The sequence below is a fragment of the Melospiza georgiana genome, chromosome 22 (assembly GCF_028018845.1).
Source record: "Melospiza georgiana isolate bMelGeo1 chromosome 22, bMelGeo1.pri, whole genome shotgun sequence".
NCBI lineage: Eukaryota > Metazoa > Chordata > Aves > Passeriformes > Passerellidae > Melospiza > Melospiza georgiana.
Genome location: NC_080451.1, coordinates 10019277 through 10038770, shown reverse-complemented (window position 1 = coordinate 10038770; position 19494 = coordinate 10019277). Strand labels below are relative to the sequence as shown.

General features: G+C 52.6%; 1 protein-coding gene across 1 annotated transcript in view; it reads right to left on the bottom strand.

The window, feature by feature from the left end:
* CASZ1 (castor zinc finger 1) overlaps window positions 1-19494 on the bottom strand; it is a 274039-nt gene that overhangs the window by 38316 nt on the left and 216229 nt on the right. The window contains exon 5 of the mRNA XM_058039162.1: window positions 2484-3050. Coding sequence (XP_057895145.1) covers window positions 2484-3050 — 567 coding nt within the window. The remainder of the gene's footprint in view (window positions 1-2483; window positions 3051-19494) is intronic.

Genomic DNA, 19494 nt, shown 5'->3' with positions numbered 1-19494 from the left:
ATGAATGAACAAACACATCTGCACATCCAGATCAGCTCCTGACACCCATCTCCTGACAGACACCAGCTTTGTGACTCCTCGGTCATAGGAGGGCACACGGCAAGACTGAGCACCAACTCCTTAGTGCTGTTTTTCCCAGGGGGGGCTGGAAAAGAAACTCCATCTTGTTCCAAAGCACGAGGCTTGAATAGAATTGAGTGAGTCTGTGAACTTCTGCCTAATGCACACCAAGCCCTCCTGTCAGCCTGGAAGGACACCAAGGTGGCCAGGATTTGGCAACAAACCACGAGAGGCACTGGTGGAAGACATGGGCACGAGCTGAATCCCCAGAAAGTGGACAAGATGTGTACACACCAGGAACCCTTCTCATCCCCATATAATTAGGATCACTTTTCCCACTGACCAAGAAAGCCTGTTAGATGCAGGATTTGGTTTTCTGTGTGGCTCCTGCTCTTCACACAAGTTTGGGCTCAGCTTTAACCACTGCTCAGCACTGTCAGCCCTGCACCCTCTGTTCTCATGGGGAGCAAGTGGTGCTCAGATTCTTCAAATCAAGGTTTCTGTGATGACTCCCCCAAAGCCACTTTGACTGGGAGGGCAGTGCTGTATTCCTCTCCTTTCCTGACTCCTGTGACCTCCCAGCTCCCACCAAAAAATTCCTCCTTTTCGACAGAGGAAATTCCAAATCTCACTGGAATAAGTTTAGTTCACGCTCAGTAACGTCAGGTGTTGAGAGGACTCGGTGATGAACAGCTGAAAATTAATTTCCTGAACACTGACAGAAAAAGTAAAGGAAAATAACTTTGTCCTTTCCAAGGCAAGGGATGTTTCTTGTGCTTTCAGGGAAATGTTGCAAATGACATTTATAACAAGGTTCTTGAAGCAGACGCTCAAGACACAGCAGCACGTCTGTTTGCAAGTCAAATCCCACGTGGTTCTATATGTAAACTGGACGCCTCATGTGCCATTACCTGCCTTAGACATAAATGAAGCTTCAGCTACCCCCCCTTCCCAAACAGTTACCCATTTTTGCATAATCCTTTGACAATACAGCCCTGCAAAAGTATTTTACTTAAATCTCTTCACCCAGTGAGAAACCTCAGCTTCTTTTCATTTTCTCTAGTTTGGGAACGTTTTTTTTTTACATTTAAGTTCCCCTTCTTTTAGTTTTTATAGCAAATAAAAGCTGCAAATGGTGAGGTGGGGTGGAGTGGTGTGAATTAAAACAAACTAAACCAGAGTCCAGGCACAATCACCTTGTGTCTGGGAACGACAAGGGCTTTCCTATCAAAGGAAACTGAAGGTCACACTTTCCCTCATTGATCTTGCAATGTTTGTTAATTACTCTGTCACTGATGTGGCGAAGGATAATTAAACAGCTCTGTTTATATCTTATATGCATAATTATGTGCGCTGCCACTGAACTCGTGAAGACTGGAGAATGTGCCTCTCCAGAAGGGGAACGGACAGACGGAGATGAGTTTCAGCTGCATTATTAACAGGAGGAGGAAAACATGCGCACACACAAAAGGAGGAAAGTTTGATGGATTCACAAAGTGCTGAGATCAGGGGAGGGGTGCGTGCAGGTGGAGCAGATTAGGGGAAGATCTTTCAATTACAGATCCAGCCCGGCTGAGTGACAAATGGGGAGGGAGCTGCTCTGCCCTAACCGAGAGAATTCAATTCACCCAAAGCTTTCATCAAGGCTTAGTGCTCATACATCCCCTCAAATCGATCTGGGGGAAACCTGGGTATCAGAAAGGGAGCAAGAAAGTCATCTGAGGCTCTCCCCAACATCTCTTGTTGACCTCAGCTTTTGAATGAACCACAAAAATGAAGCAGAAGCAATCTGAAAATAGGAAACACGGCCAGAGGAAGAAGACAGGAGATGGTGGGGGAAACTTTGCTTTGAGCGTGGCATTTTCACCAGCTAAACGCTGAGCTCAGGGTGGGCAAAGCTCGAGGACTGGGCCCCTCGTGAGGGGAGGCAGCACCACGACACGAGCATCACCTCAGCCCCTCCGCCCGGCCAAGGCACCACAGGGCAGCAGGAAGGGATTGTGACATTCACTGTCAGGTGGCTCTCTAGGAATGTCCCAGCCTTGCCCTGGCTCAATTCAGCCTCCCACAGCCTCCCTGATCCAGTCCAGTCCCTGGAGGAACGCCTTGATGGCCATTCCTTCCAGAACCTTCATCTCAGCCACTGCTCCCGTCCCACCCGGTCCAGGCCCTACCCAGGGATTTGTGGTCTGGAAAGAACTATCCAGCCATGTCCACCCTCACCCCACCCTTCTCGGGAAGGGGAGGCCAAGCCAGAGGCAAACTCCCTATGGTCCCAAGAGCAAAATGACAGGCCTCTGTAAGGGGCTCAGGGCTCTCACTCCTCCCCTTGGCTGCCAGGTGCTGCAGGACCTGCCATGGACACAGAAAATGTCACTCTGAAGCTGCCCTGTGTCAGGAAATGGAGGGCACAGAGGGCTTACCTGAGGTGGTTCCTGCCCCCAGCTTGGAGCCTGGTTCGCCACTGGAGGACCGGTAGGCATCGTCCTTTGCTGGCCCATCTGAATCCCTGTCATCCAAGAAGCTGCCGTCCTGGGAGCCCCTCAGAGCGTCCGCCTCGTCCCCGTTATCTTCCTCGTCGCTGCAGCCCTTGGGCTGCACCATGTAAACCCCTTCCGGGGGCACCTCCGTGCTCTCGGTGCTCCTGCATTCCTTGCCCTCCGCTCGCCCCAGCAAGGGCTCCTCATTGTACTCCCCGTTCACCCACTTCTCGATCACCTCCCTCCTTTTGTCCTCCTCGATCTTCTGCACGCAGCTGAGTCCATCTGAAAACTCTGTCCCCAGCTCCTTGGTGCCGGGCTGGGGCAGGTCCTTGTTGCTGCTCTCCTGCTGTGGCCCCTTGTCCGCACGTGCCTGCTCAGCTCCCCCGTGGTCGAAGACGACTTGGCGGCTCAGCTTGGCACAGATGGCATTTAGCTTCAGGCCGCCTTTGCGCTTGGCAGCCATCGCGGGTTTTCCTGAGGCTGCGTCAGTGCATATAGTTCTTTCAGCTGGGAAGAGAGAGGAGAAAGAAGCAAGGAAGGGCATTAGTGGGATCAGACAAGTTGAGCCCAAAGAGCAAAAGGATGGTGCCAACCCAGTGGGCTTTCAGGCATGGCCAGGCTCATCCTTGGAAAGGTGGAGCTGCTATGTGCTTCCTAAGCTCAGAGTGGAAGCCCAACCAGAAGAGCTCGGTGAGAAGCATCCTCTGAATCTGCTGGGACCAAAATGGCCACAAGAAATTTGTGCTGGGACAGAACTGGCTTTGAAAGACCCCAAACATCCCAGGCAGGTGAGTGTGGCACCAACCTTTGCTCCTGGCTGAGGCGGGGTACCAGATTGTCAAAAGTCTGGACTGACCCCTCCTTCAGACTGCAGCACCACCTGCTTTGGGTCCCTAGCTCTATCCCAGATGTAGTGGGTGCCAGAACCACGCCAGCCAGCAACTGCACCCAAGCACCTCTAGCAAGGACAACAGCTTCCCAAGCCTAACCCTATGGACAGTGAGGAAATCACCTAAAAGGGTTTGTGCATAGTCTCAAGAAGAGAACCAGTATGCACCTAAGAGAACCAGTGTGGAGGACAGGAGCCCTGGCAAAGTGTGTGTGCTGGAGCACCACAACTAGACTGGTGTGTCACAGCAGTATGGAGAAAATCACTGTGGGCTGGTACTGGCTGATCAGGCCCCTGTGCCTGCTCAGTCTCGCACACAGGAAATTCTGCTCTCATACTTCCCAGCACAATCAGCTAATTAGTGTGAGTTTGTTATTTTAATGTAGTTTATTCATATGTGACAGCTAGTAAAGGAGGGGTGAGAGAAGGTGGGGGGAGAGAGGAAGAAGGTAAGGTCTTAACTTCAAGGTCATGGAGAATCTTGAACTAAACGGTCCCTATCAGAGTCACTTGCATAATTATTGCACCAACAATTAACAAGGTTCAATCCCAAGTAAAAGCAAAATAATTATTCTAAAGCAGTTGCATTGTCTCATTTCTCTCTTTATTTCTGATACCTCTGAGAGATGCCCGGACTAAGCAGGGTTAAAGGACTGCAGTGGACACACAGCCTGGCTCTTCCCCCAGAGCAGCGCCAAGGCAGAGCTGCCCTGCAATCCAGGGCTCAGGAAGGGCGCTCAATAAAACACATGCCACAAGAGTTACTGTGGGGACATGGTTGGAGGTGGAGGTCCCTCCAAAATGGGGTCTTGGATTTTACACTGTGCTGAAAGAGAGGCCAGTCACATGTAAAGCAAACAGAACATGTCTGCAGACCTCAAATGATGAGAATGGGCTCCTCCACTGCACAGGACTCCCTCGTGGCAGCTCAGCTCACACCTCCCTGTCACCAGCACACAGGTGCTGCTCCACAGAAGCACACTGAGATTAATCAGACCCCCTACAATGCACCCAGAAGCCACTGTGACAGCCCCTAATCCCATAACATGACAGCCCAATACAAACAGACTGAAACTTTAGACCTGCTGTCCAACAGCCAGAGAGTGGCTGCTTAGCGTAAACTCCTGACAGCTTCAGACACGCTTCCCTGTCAAGGACTGCGAGAAAAATAACCCCCCGACAAATATATCAGCCCCCCACACAAAGGGAGGCAAAATGTACTCCTCCACTTTCCAAAGGCACCCCCCGGCACTAACACCTACGTGCAATCATGCTTTCAGCAAGGGAAAGCACACGGTGCTCCCAAACACGTACCTCCCCATCTAGAAATTACAGCTGTTCAAAGAGCTGTGTGTATGCGCTGGCACACTCCGTAAACACAGTCCTACATGTACAGGTTAAGAAGTCCCATCTCCCCAAAATACATTCCTGCGCCTTCCCCCACGCATTCCTTTTCTCACGCATTCCCCAGCACAAGCCCGCAGCCCTCGCACATACAGATGGGCACAGGCAGATGCCCATAAAGCTGCGAGTCTCTATTTGCTGGCACCCTCCCTTCCAATTGCATTCCCACTATTTAGGGCACAAAGTGGAGGCTGATCCAATGTCCAGCCGGTACCACAGAGGGACTCTGAGGAGGCTGCTGTGAGCGCCGAGTGGAGCCTGGCCAGGACACCTGCAGCTCAGGGCCGTGGGCTCAGGCCAAGGGCAGGGGAGCCCCGCTGGCTGCAGGTGGCTGGGAGGGAGCCTCCCCGCCGCGCCTGCCCGGGGCCAGGGCACTGGGTCAGCACGGAATCACCAGCCTCTCTCCCAGGCACGGCCTGGTGATTCCCCGTCCACGCTCTCACGATAGCCAGCCCTACTGAACGGGTGAGATCAGCGCCGCTCGCAGCTGGAGATAACCGGGAGTGAACACTCGGCAGCCCCAACCCTCACTGCCCTACCCCTTTCTGCCAGGGAGGCAGATCCCATTATTCTGGTCTGGAGGTGAGCAGCCAAGTGTGTGCACCAGCTGGCAAATGAATATATAAATATTTATTCAAAGGAAAAGAGGAACAGACGTTCCTGAGGCTGCACTTGCCGCGTATGCAGCAATTCCAGGGAGCCTGCAACTCGTCTTCCATTCCTGCCCTGCCTCCTTCCATCTCACACACCCTGGCTTTGCCCCTCTACCTCTCCAGCTTCTGCCCCCCCAGCTCCTGCCCTGCCCCTTGGCGTTCTTCCTTTCCCTTCTTTTGTTTGGGATTTTTCCTCTTTAACATTTTGAGACTCTTTTCCTAAAGTTAATGCTAAAAATAAAGCGAGTTCTGAAAACATGCCACTTCCGTGATCTATAGAACTAACCCTCCCAGAGACCTTCCTGGCATGGCATTTGCTCTGAAATACCAGGGCTCTATATCTCACCTATTCCAATATAGGTGGAAATCAAAATCTCCAGCTTCTCCGGCCAACCTTGCAACCGCCTCTCTCCAAGTCTGGACACATTTTATCATTTCATTGCCTTACTTCCTTCTCTATGGAATACGAGGCAGATTCCTATTCCCTTCTTTTAGGCTGTCAAGTCCAAGAGCAGAAGGGAAACCCTTACAGAGAAATGCTGAACATGAGCCTCAGGCTGGAGGAGACCAGAGCACCTGTGTTTCCTTCTCTCGGGCAGAGGGAGGGAAGCTGAGCTGTTGGATGAGGGATCATTCTATCTGCCCAAGGTCAGCACTGCCAGATCCCAGGAGCCAGGCAGAGGCACCCTCCCCCCAGGCCGAGCTCCCCACCCCAAATCACTGTTTAAAGATTCCAGGCTAAGTAAACATCCCCCTTCATTTTCTTCGTCTAAATAGAAATGTTTTGATTTCACATCAATCTAAGGAAGCCATTTATAACCTGATCCTGTCACACGGACTTTTCATCTCTGCCCGGGACAAACTCTCCCACAAGCTCTATTTACACTGAGCACTTCCTCTGAAAACAATGCCACCGGGAGTTTACTCCTCTTTGCCCCTCTCCACACCCTTGGAGGAGACACGGGCTCTTCCCCCCTCTGTACCCATCGCTGTGGCATCCTGACGGCAATCCTCGCTTTGAAGGAAAGGCAGATCTTGCTGCAGCCAGGCCTGGCAGAGAGGTGGGCAGAGCTCACCTGGCCATTCTGCTACCCCTGCTCCACCCCACGTGCTGCCAGCAGCTCCCACGCAGAGCCCGGCTCTGTCCCTGCATGCAGCCCTGCAGCAGCTCACCCACTGCACAGCGCAGCGCTGCGAGCCGGGCACGGCTCAGCCCTGCCTCCCCCGAGGCACAAAACGGGCCGTGGGGGACACACGGTGTGCAGGAACAAAAGGATCTGCAGCCCGGGCAGAAACGGGCCATCCCAGCCAAGGGGCACACTGCTACACTGATAATAAGCCCAGCTCTGCAGGAGGATGAGGAGAGAGCCCAAGCCTGGCTTTAGCGTGGGGTTAATGAAAACACACCCTGAGGGAGGGGAGGAAGGGTCCCAGCTGGGAAAAGGGCGTGTGGGAGCTGGGTGAGCCAGCTGGCATGGGTGGAGGGCAGCAGCAGGAGCTCTCTGCTGGGCACGGCCGGGGTGCCGGGCAGAGCCCTGGGGCAGGAGGGCCCGTTCTGGGGGGACAGGAGGGCCCGTTCTGGGGGGACGGGGTGCTGGCTGGGGAGGGACAGCCTTGTCACTTCACAAGGCCAGCTACGTCGAACAGATGGAGCTTTCATATTCCTATTGAAGAGTTTTAAGCCCAGCTGAGCAGCTCCGTTCAGGAGGGAGGTCCCACTGCCAGCTTTCCAGGAGCTGCAAGCTCTCATTCGATTAATTATTAACAGCATTATTTGGGGCGGGGAGGGGGAAGAAAGGAGGGCTGACATGCATGCACAGTCCTTTTCTTTTTTAACCACTGTGGTGCAAACTTGACTGGAGACGCTCCAGTCTGCCCAGCAGCCCCAAGCAGGGAGGGCAGCACGGCTCACTGGGGTGGGAGGTGAGGATGCTGCACACTGGAGCCTCTTCACACTTGAGCTGCAGTCCCTAAAATGGAGCCAAACATTGGGAACATGCTTCTAAGGAGCAGTGCCCTGGCACTGCCCAGCCACATGCTGGGAGGAGGCAGGGAAGGCAGCCAAGTGCTCAGCCCCTACCAGAAAATATTCTCCCTCCAGCATGAAGACCTGTCTATTACCCTAAGGCAGGGCCAGGGCAAAGGCAGAACATCCCAGGCATGGCCCACAATGTCTGAGAGTGGATTTAGTGCGTATTCTCCCCTCTTCAGTTTATCAATAAAACATTTTATTGCTTTTAGCCCAGGAAATGACCTTGGATTAGTGGCTGCTGTCTGTTCTGGCTGACCTTGGGGAGTTCACAAAGGCTCTTTAACAACGTCCTCTGCCCTGGAAGCATGGATCCCGCCCGTGCGTGCCTGCGAGGAGCTGGGGAAAGCCCTCGGTGCAGAGTCAGACGTGACAGGCTCCAGCTCAGCACTGGGCAGCCAGGAGAAGGAGAACCAGAGACGTGGGAGGGGAAACGGAGTGAGCAGCCAGGGTGTCCTTACCCGAGAGCTGCCAGCTTCACTCCCTGCTTTCCCACAGCCACGAGGGCTCTCCCCACACGCCCCATCTACAAACCGGGGAGGAAAGGCTGGGCACGCTGCTCTGGTCCCCACAGACTGCCAGAGCACAGTCTGCCTGCATTCCTCACTCTGCTTGATTTCTCCTGCCCACCACACTGGCATTTATAGACCCACAAGGGTCTGCTTTCCTCCCTCTCTGCAGCTCCCGGGGAGCTGAACCCTGGTTCAGCCCTGGCCCAAAGGGGCAGAGAGCAGGGCCAGCTCCCTTCAGCAAGCCCACATGCTTGCCTTTGCTCAGCCCTCTCAGCTGTGATTTCCTGATCCCCCAGCCCCAGCGCAGGGCAGGCACTGGGCAGGGATGACAGGATGCCCTGAGAGCAGGGGAAGGCACGGGCTCCAGAGATGCTGGTGCCCTGCTCTGAGGCTGCCAGCCTGTTTCTCACCACCTGGCCATTGGGCTGCTCCCGTGCTGCTGATGGGGCTTCTCTGCGAGAAGAGCTCATGAACACAGGGAGCCCCTCCTTTACCCAAACAGAAAACAGCCACAGCATCCCTGAGCAGTGTGTGTTTTCTGTGAGGGAGTGTAATTCTGAAAGGAGAGAATGGGACAGGGGAAACCAAGAGGAATTTTCCTCTCAGGGGAACAGACACTACAAGTGAAGAGTAGTGAGTGCAGAGCTGTAAGTCAGGGCCAGGTCCCTGCATGCCAGAGGGCACAAACAGCCCACCCCCTTACAACACAAAAGCCTCCCTTTTCAGCCATGTCCTCTCCCAGTGTCCCCATCCTGGACACAGAAGGTTCCCCATCCTCTCCTGCAAACACCTCAACCCTTCCAGTGCTGCCCACAGAGAGAACCAAGCCCTCCTGGCGGGGCAGCCAGGCAGGCAGGACCCCCTCCCCAGCGCCTGCCCCCCGCCCCAGGTGCCGTCTCCTCCCGTCGCATCCTCCTGAAGAGCAAGCCCTAAAGTGTTAACGGCGATCGGTGAAATGGCACAGCAGATTGCTACAATAAATAATTTACTGATATTTATAAATATTCAAATCAGCAAGCTTCAGAAATTGAAAGGGGGGGACTCAGTTGACGGGGAGGAGGGATGTTTAGGGAGGGGAGGGGGGTCTGACATTAATTCCCAGGCTCTCCAAATTCACTCGAGAACTGTTTCTCATTTCAAACAAATATTAAATCTTTTGGTGTCAAGCCTCCAAAAATAAAATATCAGAGAGAAAGTCACCACCCCCTTGGTGGCCAATGCCTTGTCTGCCGTGACTCTGGGTGCCCTGGGTGGCCCTGTCCTCTCCAACAGCCACTCACTGGGGGAATGGTGGCAGCCTGCACCTCTAGTGCAGCTCACCACAGCACCAACCACCAGCCAGGACAGGAATTCCCATTCCTCTTATCTACAAGCCCCTGCCTTCATCTTCCAGGAGGTTTTCTAAACCCCACTGGGAAGAAAGGGCTGCAGTGAAGATGGAGTCAGGGCTCTCGGCTCCACTTGGGAACACGGCTTTGTGACAGAAACCAGACAGGAGGTCAGTCCTTCACTCCTTGCCGCTGGAATACAATTTGGTTTTGGTGATTCAAGCTGGGGATTAAGAACCAGAAATGCTGGCTTCCAGCCTGGTTTCCAACCACAGCATAGCCATCAGTCTCCCCAGCTTTCTGTGCCTTGAGTTTCCCCATGCAGGGGAGGGGAGTGAGGACAATTACCCACAAATGAGCCTTACCCAGTGCTTTGGGGTCTTTGTATCAGCACTCTACGTCACTGTGCTGGATTGTTACAGAGTCTTTTCCACCTCTGAGCATCCTACTGACCCCTTAGATGGCCATGGGAGATGATCCCATGTTTTCCCCTAGACCACCCCACTGGTAACACAAGGCTCCAGCATGGGGTGAACTTCCCCCAGATGAGTAATGGCTTTTCTAATGCACGGGCAGGCTGTCAGCTTCCCTACTCCCAGTGTTTTATGGGTTTAACTGAACGGCTCTGAACTCCCTAGTAAGAAATAAAGTTATCCCTCAGCGTCCCTTCTAAACATTTCACTCAGTGCAAACGGTGTTTAAGAAAAATGAGGACATATTTCTTCTTAAGGATGCAGTATCCCCCTTCAGAGGCCTAATTTATGCCATATATCACTGGCCAGGGAGAGAAAGGCAGTGCAGACCTCACACTAGGAGTGAGCTGGCCCTAGCACAGCCGCTCCTGCTGCAATGGTGCAGTGGGCTGCAACTCAAAAAGTCCTCCAGAGCCCGCAGAGTCCCTGCTGAAGGGCCGGGCTGGCTGGAGGCAGCAGAGCAGGATGGACACCTTCAATGCTCAGCACTGTGCTGCTGCAAGCTCCTCACCTGCCCCGTCAGCCCAGCCCAGGGTTGGCAGCGTCCCTGTCCCCTTGGGGGCTGAATGGGGACAGTCCCGGCCCCTCTGCCTCACCTGGGCTCCTCTGACACCCTCACCCACCCTGACCTGCCCCACCAGCTCTGCACAGGCACTTGGCACAGCTGCTGGGGAAAGTGGTTCAACTTCGAGCGAGGACAGGACTAATCCTTCCTCGCAGCTCTTTAGTAACGCACGTCTGAACCTTTTCCCAGGCAGATCTCAAAAATCACTCTAAATGTGCTTTGATCTTGTCTGCCCTCAGCTTCCTCACTCAGAGAGCCACTCAGGGTCTGCTTCTCGCCCGAGTGCCAAGGCAAAGCTCCTCATCTCTGCCCTTGCCTTTGCCTTGCTCTGCACTCGTGTGCCCTGGAACATCCAAAGGACAAGAAAAGAACACCTTTCTGCATACAAGGTACACAGTGCTGAGTGTAAAGAAGAGGGGGAAAAAAGTGGGGAACAACGTCGGGAATTCTGATTCTGCCACTCACTCTGCTACTGTTCTTTCTCTTTGGGCAAAGGACATTGTGCAGGCTCCCCTTCTGCCTGGCTCCCCTTCATGGATCACCCACTGGGAAAGGATTTCTTGCCCAGCTTAGCGGGCCCACTGCCTTTGCAATTTAGGTACTATTGCACATCGAGTAATAGCAGAGAAAAAATCCTGATAGAGGACAGATTGAAGCTCCCAAGTCCCTTGTGTCCTGCAGCAAACTTCCTAGTTCATTTGTCAATGCAGGATCTTTGATAAGACATTTCAGCAGTTTCCTTCCTATGCAAACCTGCTCTCAGTGCTCCAATCCAATGCAGTGAGCAGGGTCTTGGCTCCCCAGGCTGAGCAGCAGCTCCCTGGGAGCCTTCTGTCCTCGCCATATTTCTTTCAGATAACATAAAGCCAAGAGGATCAGCTTTTCTGATCTAGTTTCTCTTCCTTGTCTTATTTATTTGTTATTAATTTTTTAGTCTGGTTAAAAGGTTTACCATCCAGAGGAGCATAAGTAGCCTCACTCAGCCTAAGTAACTCTATAAATCAAGCACAACTGCTAACATCTACATCACAATCCTGCCATCAATCTCCCCACAGGTTGTGAAGAAAACCAAGGGGGAAAAGACATGAAAGGGAGAGTGAAGAGCAATAGCTCATCACCCTCAGGTCCCTGCAGGCTCCCTGTGGCCCTTAGAAAACTCCCTGTGAAGCCAGACGTGTTGCTGGGGAAACTGAATGCAAACACAGTGCCTAACTTCACCTCTGCACAGCCCAGAGTGCTCAGGAGCGCTCACAGGAGGACACGGCGGGTGCAGAGAGGGAGGGAAGGGTGGTGGGAGCAGAGGGCTGGGAAAGCCTCTGGAGCAAAGCCTGCTACCTCACTGGGAGCCAGCTCCCAGGGAATGAAGATGAGGCCAAGGCCTGAGCCTCTGCATGGACCCCTCACCAGAGACTGAAGGGGTCAAGGCAAGGGGTGCAGGGGAACACAGAGGTGTGACCAAGAGGACGCCAGATTTGACACAGGGGAAACAAAAAGGACCAGAGAGAGACAAGAGATCTCTTAAAGGACAGATTCAGAAGGGAATTGCTCCAAGTTTCATCAGTTCCTCTTGCTGACTGTCTTCAATGAGTGATTTTACAGAGAACCCCAAACCACCAGGACCCAAGTCAGGGGACACCAGCTCCCTGGCGTCAGGCTGGGCTCATCCCTAACTGAGGGCAGGGGTTAAGTGAGCCAGCTCCTAAAATAGGGTCCCTCTGACCCTTTGGTACTTGGTCGGCAGTTTAAGAGCAATTTGCAATCCCTTTCAGCACTATTAAGCTCAGACCTAACAAAGAATGCAGGCTGCTAATTAACTGCAGTGGGAAGTCGGGAGCTAAATAGGAGTTGGGAGCGTGAATGCTTGTTGCACCACTAAGAAATGCAGGGCCAGAGAAAGTTCATTACTGTGGTCCTTCAAGGTCCTGCAAAGTAAGTCAGTGTGTCAGCCTGCAGGAGGTGAGTGAAACCTCAACAAGGGCTGCATACAAAGAGCAAACCAGAGCATCTCAGCCTTCCAGCTCCTGTTATGTCCTCTCCACAGCCCCTGGCTGCTGCCTGAGCTGTGTGTGAGCAGGTAACTGCTCTGGGCTGGCCGTGCAAAGGGGGCACTCAGTGCCCTGAGAGGTTTCTGTGATCCCCAAGTGGGGCTGAACTCTTTTGTGAATCCAGAGCAGGTGCCCGTCACACACCATACTGGGAGCTCAAGGGCTCTTTGAATCCCTGCAGATGCCTGCGACCTGCAAATATTGTGCAGTGTGGTTAGGAGAAATGCTTCCATCCTGTTGGAAGGAATGATCAGGCCAGAGGAGAAAGAGCTCTGGTGTGAAAGCAGAGGGTCATGCCTGAGTTGTTAACTCAGCAATCCTGTCAGACAACCCCATGGCCGGGCCATGTGGGCACTCACTCCACGCTTCCCAGCGCTCACACTACTCTAATTCCATGTCTTGCTTTTTGTCGCTCTTCCTTCTGGTCATTAGAGCTCATCTTCTTATCTCCTATGTCCTTGTGAGCCTGTCCATGTGCCTGTGCTATCACTGACTGCAAACACCCCTCCGTGGGAACACACACGTGTACAGAAACGTGGCCGTGCAAGGTACACTATCACATGCAGACGCACACACGACCCTGCACACAAACACACACAACTGTAGGCACGTGCTAATGCACACCAGCCCGTGTAGCTGTGACTGTACAGGTGTCACACCTGCACGTACATACATGTCCATACGGACACAGCACCTGCGCCCTGCATGCACCTGGCTCCGCTCAGCCCCGCACACGCAGCCAGCGCCCCACGGAGCCCAGAGCAGGCAGGCAGAGCCCAGAGCAGCCCCACGTGCAGCCAGCCAGCACGGGCAGCCGCGGGTGTGAGCAGGGCACCCGCGTGCACTCACACTGCACACGCGCTCCGCGTGAGCCCCACGCCAGACGCAGTTTGTGCTGCAGCCTGGAGCGACAAGACAGTGGACTCCCAGCTGGAGCCTGCAGCCAGGGACAGACACACTCCCCATCCCACCAAAGAGCCCCTCTGTACCCCCAGCCCATGTGCACCTCACACCTTAAGGCAAACAGAGCACCGGGGAATGTCTCATGGAGCTGACGTCCCAGCAGAGTGTGTGTGCCGGGCAGGGGATCTCTCCCTCTCCCTCTCTCTCTCTTCCACTCGCATCTTTTCATGAACTCTATTTCTCTTTCCTTTCTGAAAACAACTGAGCTGTAAATACTGTTTAACCTTCTTCCCCCCTTCCCCCTCCCCTCTGCACTATAAAAACACAAATATGCCATAACTCAGCTGGCTCAGCCGCCGCGCCTCCAACATGCCCTGCTCCAGGCCTCTCAGGAAGGTCATAACAAACGACTTTCCGATTCAGTGCTCCTGAAATAATTTTGTGTATTAAAACCTGAATCTGCACTTTCTGGACCGAAAGCCTCTCTTAATTATGGCAAGCGTCCTTGGGATGGACAGTGATCCTTCACTACAGCACCGCTAACCAACCGGAGAGGCAGTGGCTCCGGCTCCCCACCACCACCTCCTCCCGCTGCCCCCTCCCACCACCACCCAACCCACAGCCCCCCTTGCTCCCTCGCCCCCCCGCCTTCCCTTTGCCCAATCTGTTTTCAAAGTGTGTCTGTCCTTTATTAAATTGTTTTCTTTTCCACATTATCAGTTGCCATGGAGACCTCATCTCTCGGATTATTTGAATTTCATTATATCTATTGATTTGGGAGCATTTCATCTTTTTTATTGTTTTTCTGTCAATTTTCAAAACGAATAACCATCTAATTTGCGTCAGTGCTGATTATGTTTGTCCCTCAATAGAGGTCGGCAGCTGCGTCGGGGAAACAAATCAATGGGAAACCATCATAAACCTCCCCAGTACAATCTCCAGGATATGTGGGTGACATTCCACGCCTGCGAGAAACACTCATCATATCCAAACTTCTTTCTTTCTTTTCTTTTTTCTTCTCCCCTTCTTTTTCTTTTTTTTTCCTTTTCCCCCTCACAGATAGCTCTGCTGGTCAGTTGCAGGTACCGTTTAAAATCGTATTTATCTTACCCACGGACATGTACAATTTTGGGCACATCACATTTTCAGACAGGGAGGGGAGAAGGGTAAGAGAAGTGCAAAGGAATATTTTCTTTTTGTAGGAAAGAATGAAAGAAAAGAATGATGAGGGAAAGAAAAAGAGGAAAAGTAGATGGGGATTGCAAATTGCTTACTATGTTTTTTTTTTAAATAATTTATGCAATTTTAAGCATTTATGTATAAATTTTTTAATAAGCCACCCTGGAGCAAAATAGCCATTAACATCCCAACGTCCTTCTGTCCAATGGGCTCTTGTGCAGGATCAATTTCCGAGAGTACTTTCCTTTTTTTTTATGACATGATAAAATGCTTTTAAAGCAACTTACACAAATATGGAAATTTTTTTCCCCTCCTCTTTTTTTGCCTCTCTCTCTCTCTCTCTTTTTTTTTCTTTTTTTTTATAACAGCCTCTACTTATTCACCAGGGAGAGCAAGTGAGTGAGAGTGTGTGTGTATGTGTGCTGGGGAGGGCAGTTGGCAGAAGGATAGACCCAGCCCTAACTGGAATGGACCTGCCTGTCCTTCTAACAAGGGCATAAACTTTCATTAGCGATGCACACAGTCAAAGGCAATTTAGGGAAACGCGCTGTACAGAAAAGGAAAACCTCAGCGTTTTTACTCGGTGGCTCCTTGGCTCCGTCCAGGGGGCTCTATCCTTGAGCTCTGCCTGTGCTCTCCAACCAAAGTGACCCCATGGCCACGGGGGAGGCAGGAGGGAGCTGCCGAGGGGCTGGGGCTGCTCGGGGATCGTGCGCCCCGGGCCGGGCCAGGGCAGCCAGGCAATATTAACGTCCTGCTGCAGCACACTGGTCCTGCAAGGGGCTCAGAGGGATCTGTTGCTCTGCCCGCTGCAGAGCTGCACCCTCCAAGGGGCCAGTCCTCCCCAGAGGTCTCTATTTTGGGCTTCTGCACGCTGACAAGGAGCTTGCAGCCGCTTGATGCCCCTTTGGGGCATTAGTTACAAGCCAGCTCTGCCCAGACCAGACAGATGTGTCGCTGCTGCTCCTGTTTCCACAGGATATACAGTCTAGTTATTTTTGCAGCTGGGACATGTTTGGCCTCACACAGGAACCTGGAAAATACCATTCCTAAAGGGACAACTCCTGCCACTGGCCCCACGAGCAGGCACAGCTCTGCAGAGGACGGACAACAAGCACAGGGCTGGAGGGAGAACAGCCCCACATGAGGGGCTTGGTGGGTCTGAAACTAATGGCCACATGTTGGAAATGAAACACAACTATCTCTGCAGCTAGCATTCTCTTGGCCCTTTGGCTTTGAGGTTGAAGTTTGTGCACCCTAAGCCAGCTATATGTTACACACACCCAAGCATGGGAATCCCTGAGCACGTCCCCATTATTTGCTCCGACACGAAGCCCTGACAGTACTTTCCACACAAGAGCAGATTTCTAGATTTCTTTACCTTTCTGTATGACATACATCCAGAGATAATACACACCTATGAATTTAATCCTACTAGCAGCAGGTCTGCACATTACTGGCACCTTTCACACATCCCTGCACTCTCCCAGCCCTGTGCAGCCCCAGTGCAGGCTCAGCCCCTGCAGTGCTGGCTGGCACAGAGCTGGGCACACACTTGCCCCACCTGCCATGTTTGTGCGCATTTGAACTAAAGCAGAGGTTAAAAAAAAAATAAAATTCCAGGGGCAGCCAATGCTCAGCTGGAAAAACACAAAGTGCCGAGAACAGCAAACCCAATCAATAACAATCACAACCCCAGCAGTGGGTGAGGAAAGCATGAACTGTTTTGGCCTGCTCCCTGCATGCTCACCCACTTGGGAAAACACACACTCCCCAGAGGCCCATGATTTCATCCCCTCCCACTCCACCCTACACTCATCCTCACCAAAAAGCTTTATGGAGAGCAAGTCCCCAGGCTCCTGTTCTAGCCAGGAACTTAGCAAAGAGGAGAGAGGGGCCCTGCAAAGAGAAACTGGATGCCTGGGAATGAGGCGGCACCTGAGGAAGGGTCTTTCAGCCAGCAAAGTGCTCCTCACACCCCACACCCTCCTAACCTCTCCTCCCCTCCAAAGTTTTGCCCTTTGTTCCCCCCTTTCCATCCCAGTTGCTGGCCTTGCCCTTAGGGTGCTCTTCTTCTCCTGTCTCCTTTCCTCAAGCTCCCAGCACCATTCCACCTTTCTCCTTCCCAGCAACTTCTGCCAAAGCTCTTGTGGCCCCACTCTGCACTCCCCTGCCCTCTGTACCCCTCTCTGCTCTCATTCCCTGTGGGCCCAGCAGCCAGGTCTGGCAGAAAAAGCTGAGCTTCCCAGAGGACAGCCCTGCCAGGGACTGGTGACCAGCCTGGGGAGGGGGGAACATGGAATTCTGTCAAGGGACACGTGGGAGCTCTCCCTTCTTGTGGTCTCACGTCACTTCTCACTCAGACTGCACAGATTTGGGGGATTTCACTGTCGCAGCAGAGGTCAGCAGGAGTTGAAGGTTTTCAGATCATATATATCACTCTATATGGTCTTGTCTATAGTGAGTGCTAAATATAGCCAAGCCAAACCTGGAGGTGACTTCAGAGCTGTGGTGCGGGGACAGCAGCCACTGCACAGTCACTCTCCACCTCAAAGCAACGCAGATGTCACAAGTCACAGTCCAAAATCAAGGATGCCTGTGAATCCTCTCTTCTCCCACTGCCAAGAGTCCGAGCCAGGCTCTCCCCCCTCTCTCACGTCTGCGTGATTCCTCATTTTGAGGAGTCAAAATGAAACATCTTCTTGCTTCAAGGTCCATTTTATCCATGGGATGTTGGACCCTCCTATGCATGACATGCCAGCATCTGTGTCAGCACAGCTACTTAAAAACTTAACCAGTGGAAGAAGCTCTGAATAGAAGGGGAAAGTCTCTTGTGTGGGTCAGAATAATTAGACTGAGCTCAAATTGGCTTTAGGCATCTGCTGCTGTGTCTGAGCAAAATCAAGCCATGCTGCTTCCATCAGCATCTCTCCGCTGCTGGCCTCGCCCTGCAGAACTGAGGGGATCACATACTGCCTGGTATAGGGCATCTCTGGGAACAAGACTTGCCTCAACTGAAGCCATAAAGCCTCCTTATCCAGATATCATTAAAGCCAAGAGAAAAGAGGCCAGACAGAGAGATTGAGATGAGCCATTTCCCCAACAAACTTGCTTCCCTTTTTCATTCGCTCCTTTCTTTTTTTTTTCCCCTTTAACTGTCATTAAAATAACAAGTTTCTGTTACAGTCTAAACATTCCCACATTGTATAAAGGGTTATGTTACACTAGAGTCACTGCCGGGCCCAGTGTTTGCACAGAAACCTCACTGCAGGTCCCCCCTCCTGACGAAGTGACTTATTAAAGTTTAAACAGTAATTAACAGAACAATAAAAATAAAGGGATGTTTGGGGAGTCGTAGTGCACACAGGGTTTTTGGCAGTGCCAGCACTTTTCAGTGCCCTGCGCTGGCAGAAAACACGGCTGCAGAGCCGGTGGGAGAGATGGTGAGCAGGGCCAAGGCACAGCCCCAGCCCCAGCACGAGGGGCAGAGAGCAGCAGGAGGAAGGAAGGAAAGGCGTTGGGGTGCTGGGGAGAGGATGCCCAAGGGTGGCAGGAGGCTGATCACAATCAGCATCACCACCAGCCCTGCCCTCCGTGTGCACGTCAGACAGCATCAAGGGCCTCCACTGCCTCTTCTGCCATTCTGCTGACACGGCCCACACAGGCCCCCAAAACTCTGCCCTTGGGGAATCACGTCTCAGGAGCCAGAGCTGGCTTTTGGGGAAGTGACTCCTTTATTTTAAAAGAGTAGTAGAGAGGGAAGAGCAGCCACAGAGCAAACCCCTGAGAAAAACCTTGCAATAGGGAGACTCTTTACGGGAGACTCCAAGACCAAGCCCCTTGCCTGGGAAGTTTAAAAACAGACAGATGATGCCTTGTAGGGACTGATCCTGCCCTGTGCAGGTGTGAGCTGCAGGTCCAACAGCATGGGGTAAGTTCTGGGGTCAGTCATTCCCTCCTGAAAGGCAGCCAGAGCCAGGATCACAGAGGCAATCCCTAGAGCCCTGCCAGAGCCAGAACCTTCCCAACCCATGTGAAGTTGGCTAATCAGAGCTCCCTTTACAGGAGAAAATCTGCTTTTTCTCTGTTTTGCTCCCATTTCCAGTAGCTTGGCTTGCCTAGGATGAGCTCTAGAGCATGTGGGTAGAGTTTAAGCTTAGGTTGTCAGCCCTCCCTGTTACCCAATGTGCAGCAACTCAGAAAGATCTCATCTGAAGATATTTTTGGTGCCTATTGTAGCTATTCTCAAATGTTTGCCTCAGTAGCTCACAGTGCTAGCTGGCTCCAGCCCTGATGTGTGACTCAGTACACACAGCATTGTGCAGTCCCATGTTTGCTAAATCTCTTCCAGTACAACTGCTCAGTTTGCAAATAAAAAGACAGCTCCATGAGGCTGTATCTTCTGTGCAGAGGGAACTCGGGGAGCGCTGCCTTGAGCCTCTCCCAAAGCCAGGGCTTGGCTCCTGGTCTGTCTGGGAAGCAGCGGATCTGACCTGACCTGGGCCCTGCCCTGCTGCCACGAGGACACACATGGAGACATCCATCACCAGCTGTTCTGTCAGCCCAGAGCCTCCCTTCCTCTGCTGGGATGAGGAAAGCCCAGGGATGTCCCCAGAAATCCCAGTACGGCACCAGTACCACACGTGAGGACACTGGGACCCCGCTCACCCCTCCTGGAGGGTAACTGTGAGCTGGGCTGGGCAGGGCCAGGTTAATGCTGGATCCCATGACCTTAAAGGTCTTTTCCGACCTCAACCATTCTATGATGTTGTGAATTCAGCCCAGGCTTCCAAGGTGCTGGTTTGCCAAGCCATGAGGAAGCCTGCATCAGCCATGACAGCCCTGCAAACACGTGCCAGGGTGGAGGGCTGGCATGTTAAGGTCCAGATTTAATGAAACCAAAACCCTGTCAGCCTTGGTGATTCTACTGCATTTGGGTGCAAATTGATAAAGTTGCCTGGAGCTCCAGGG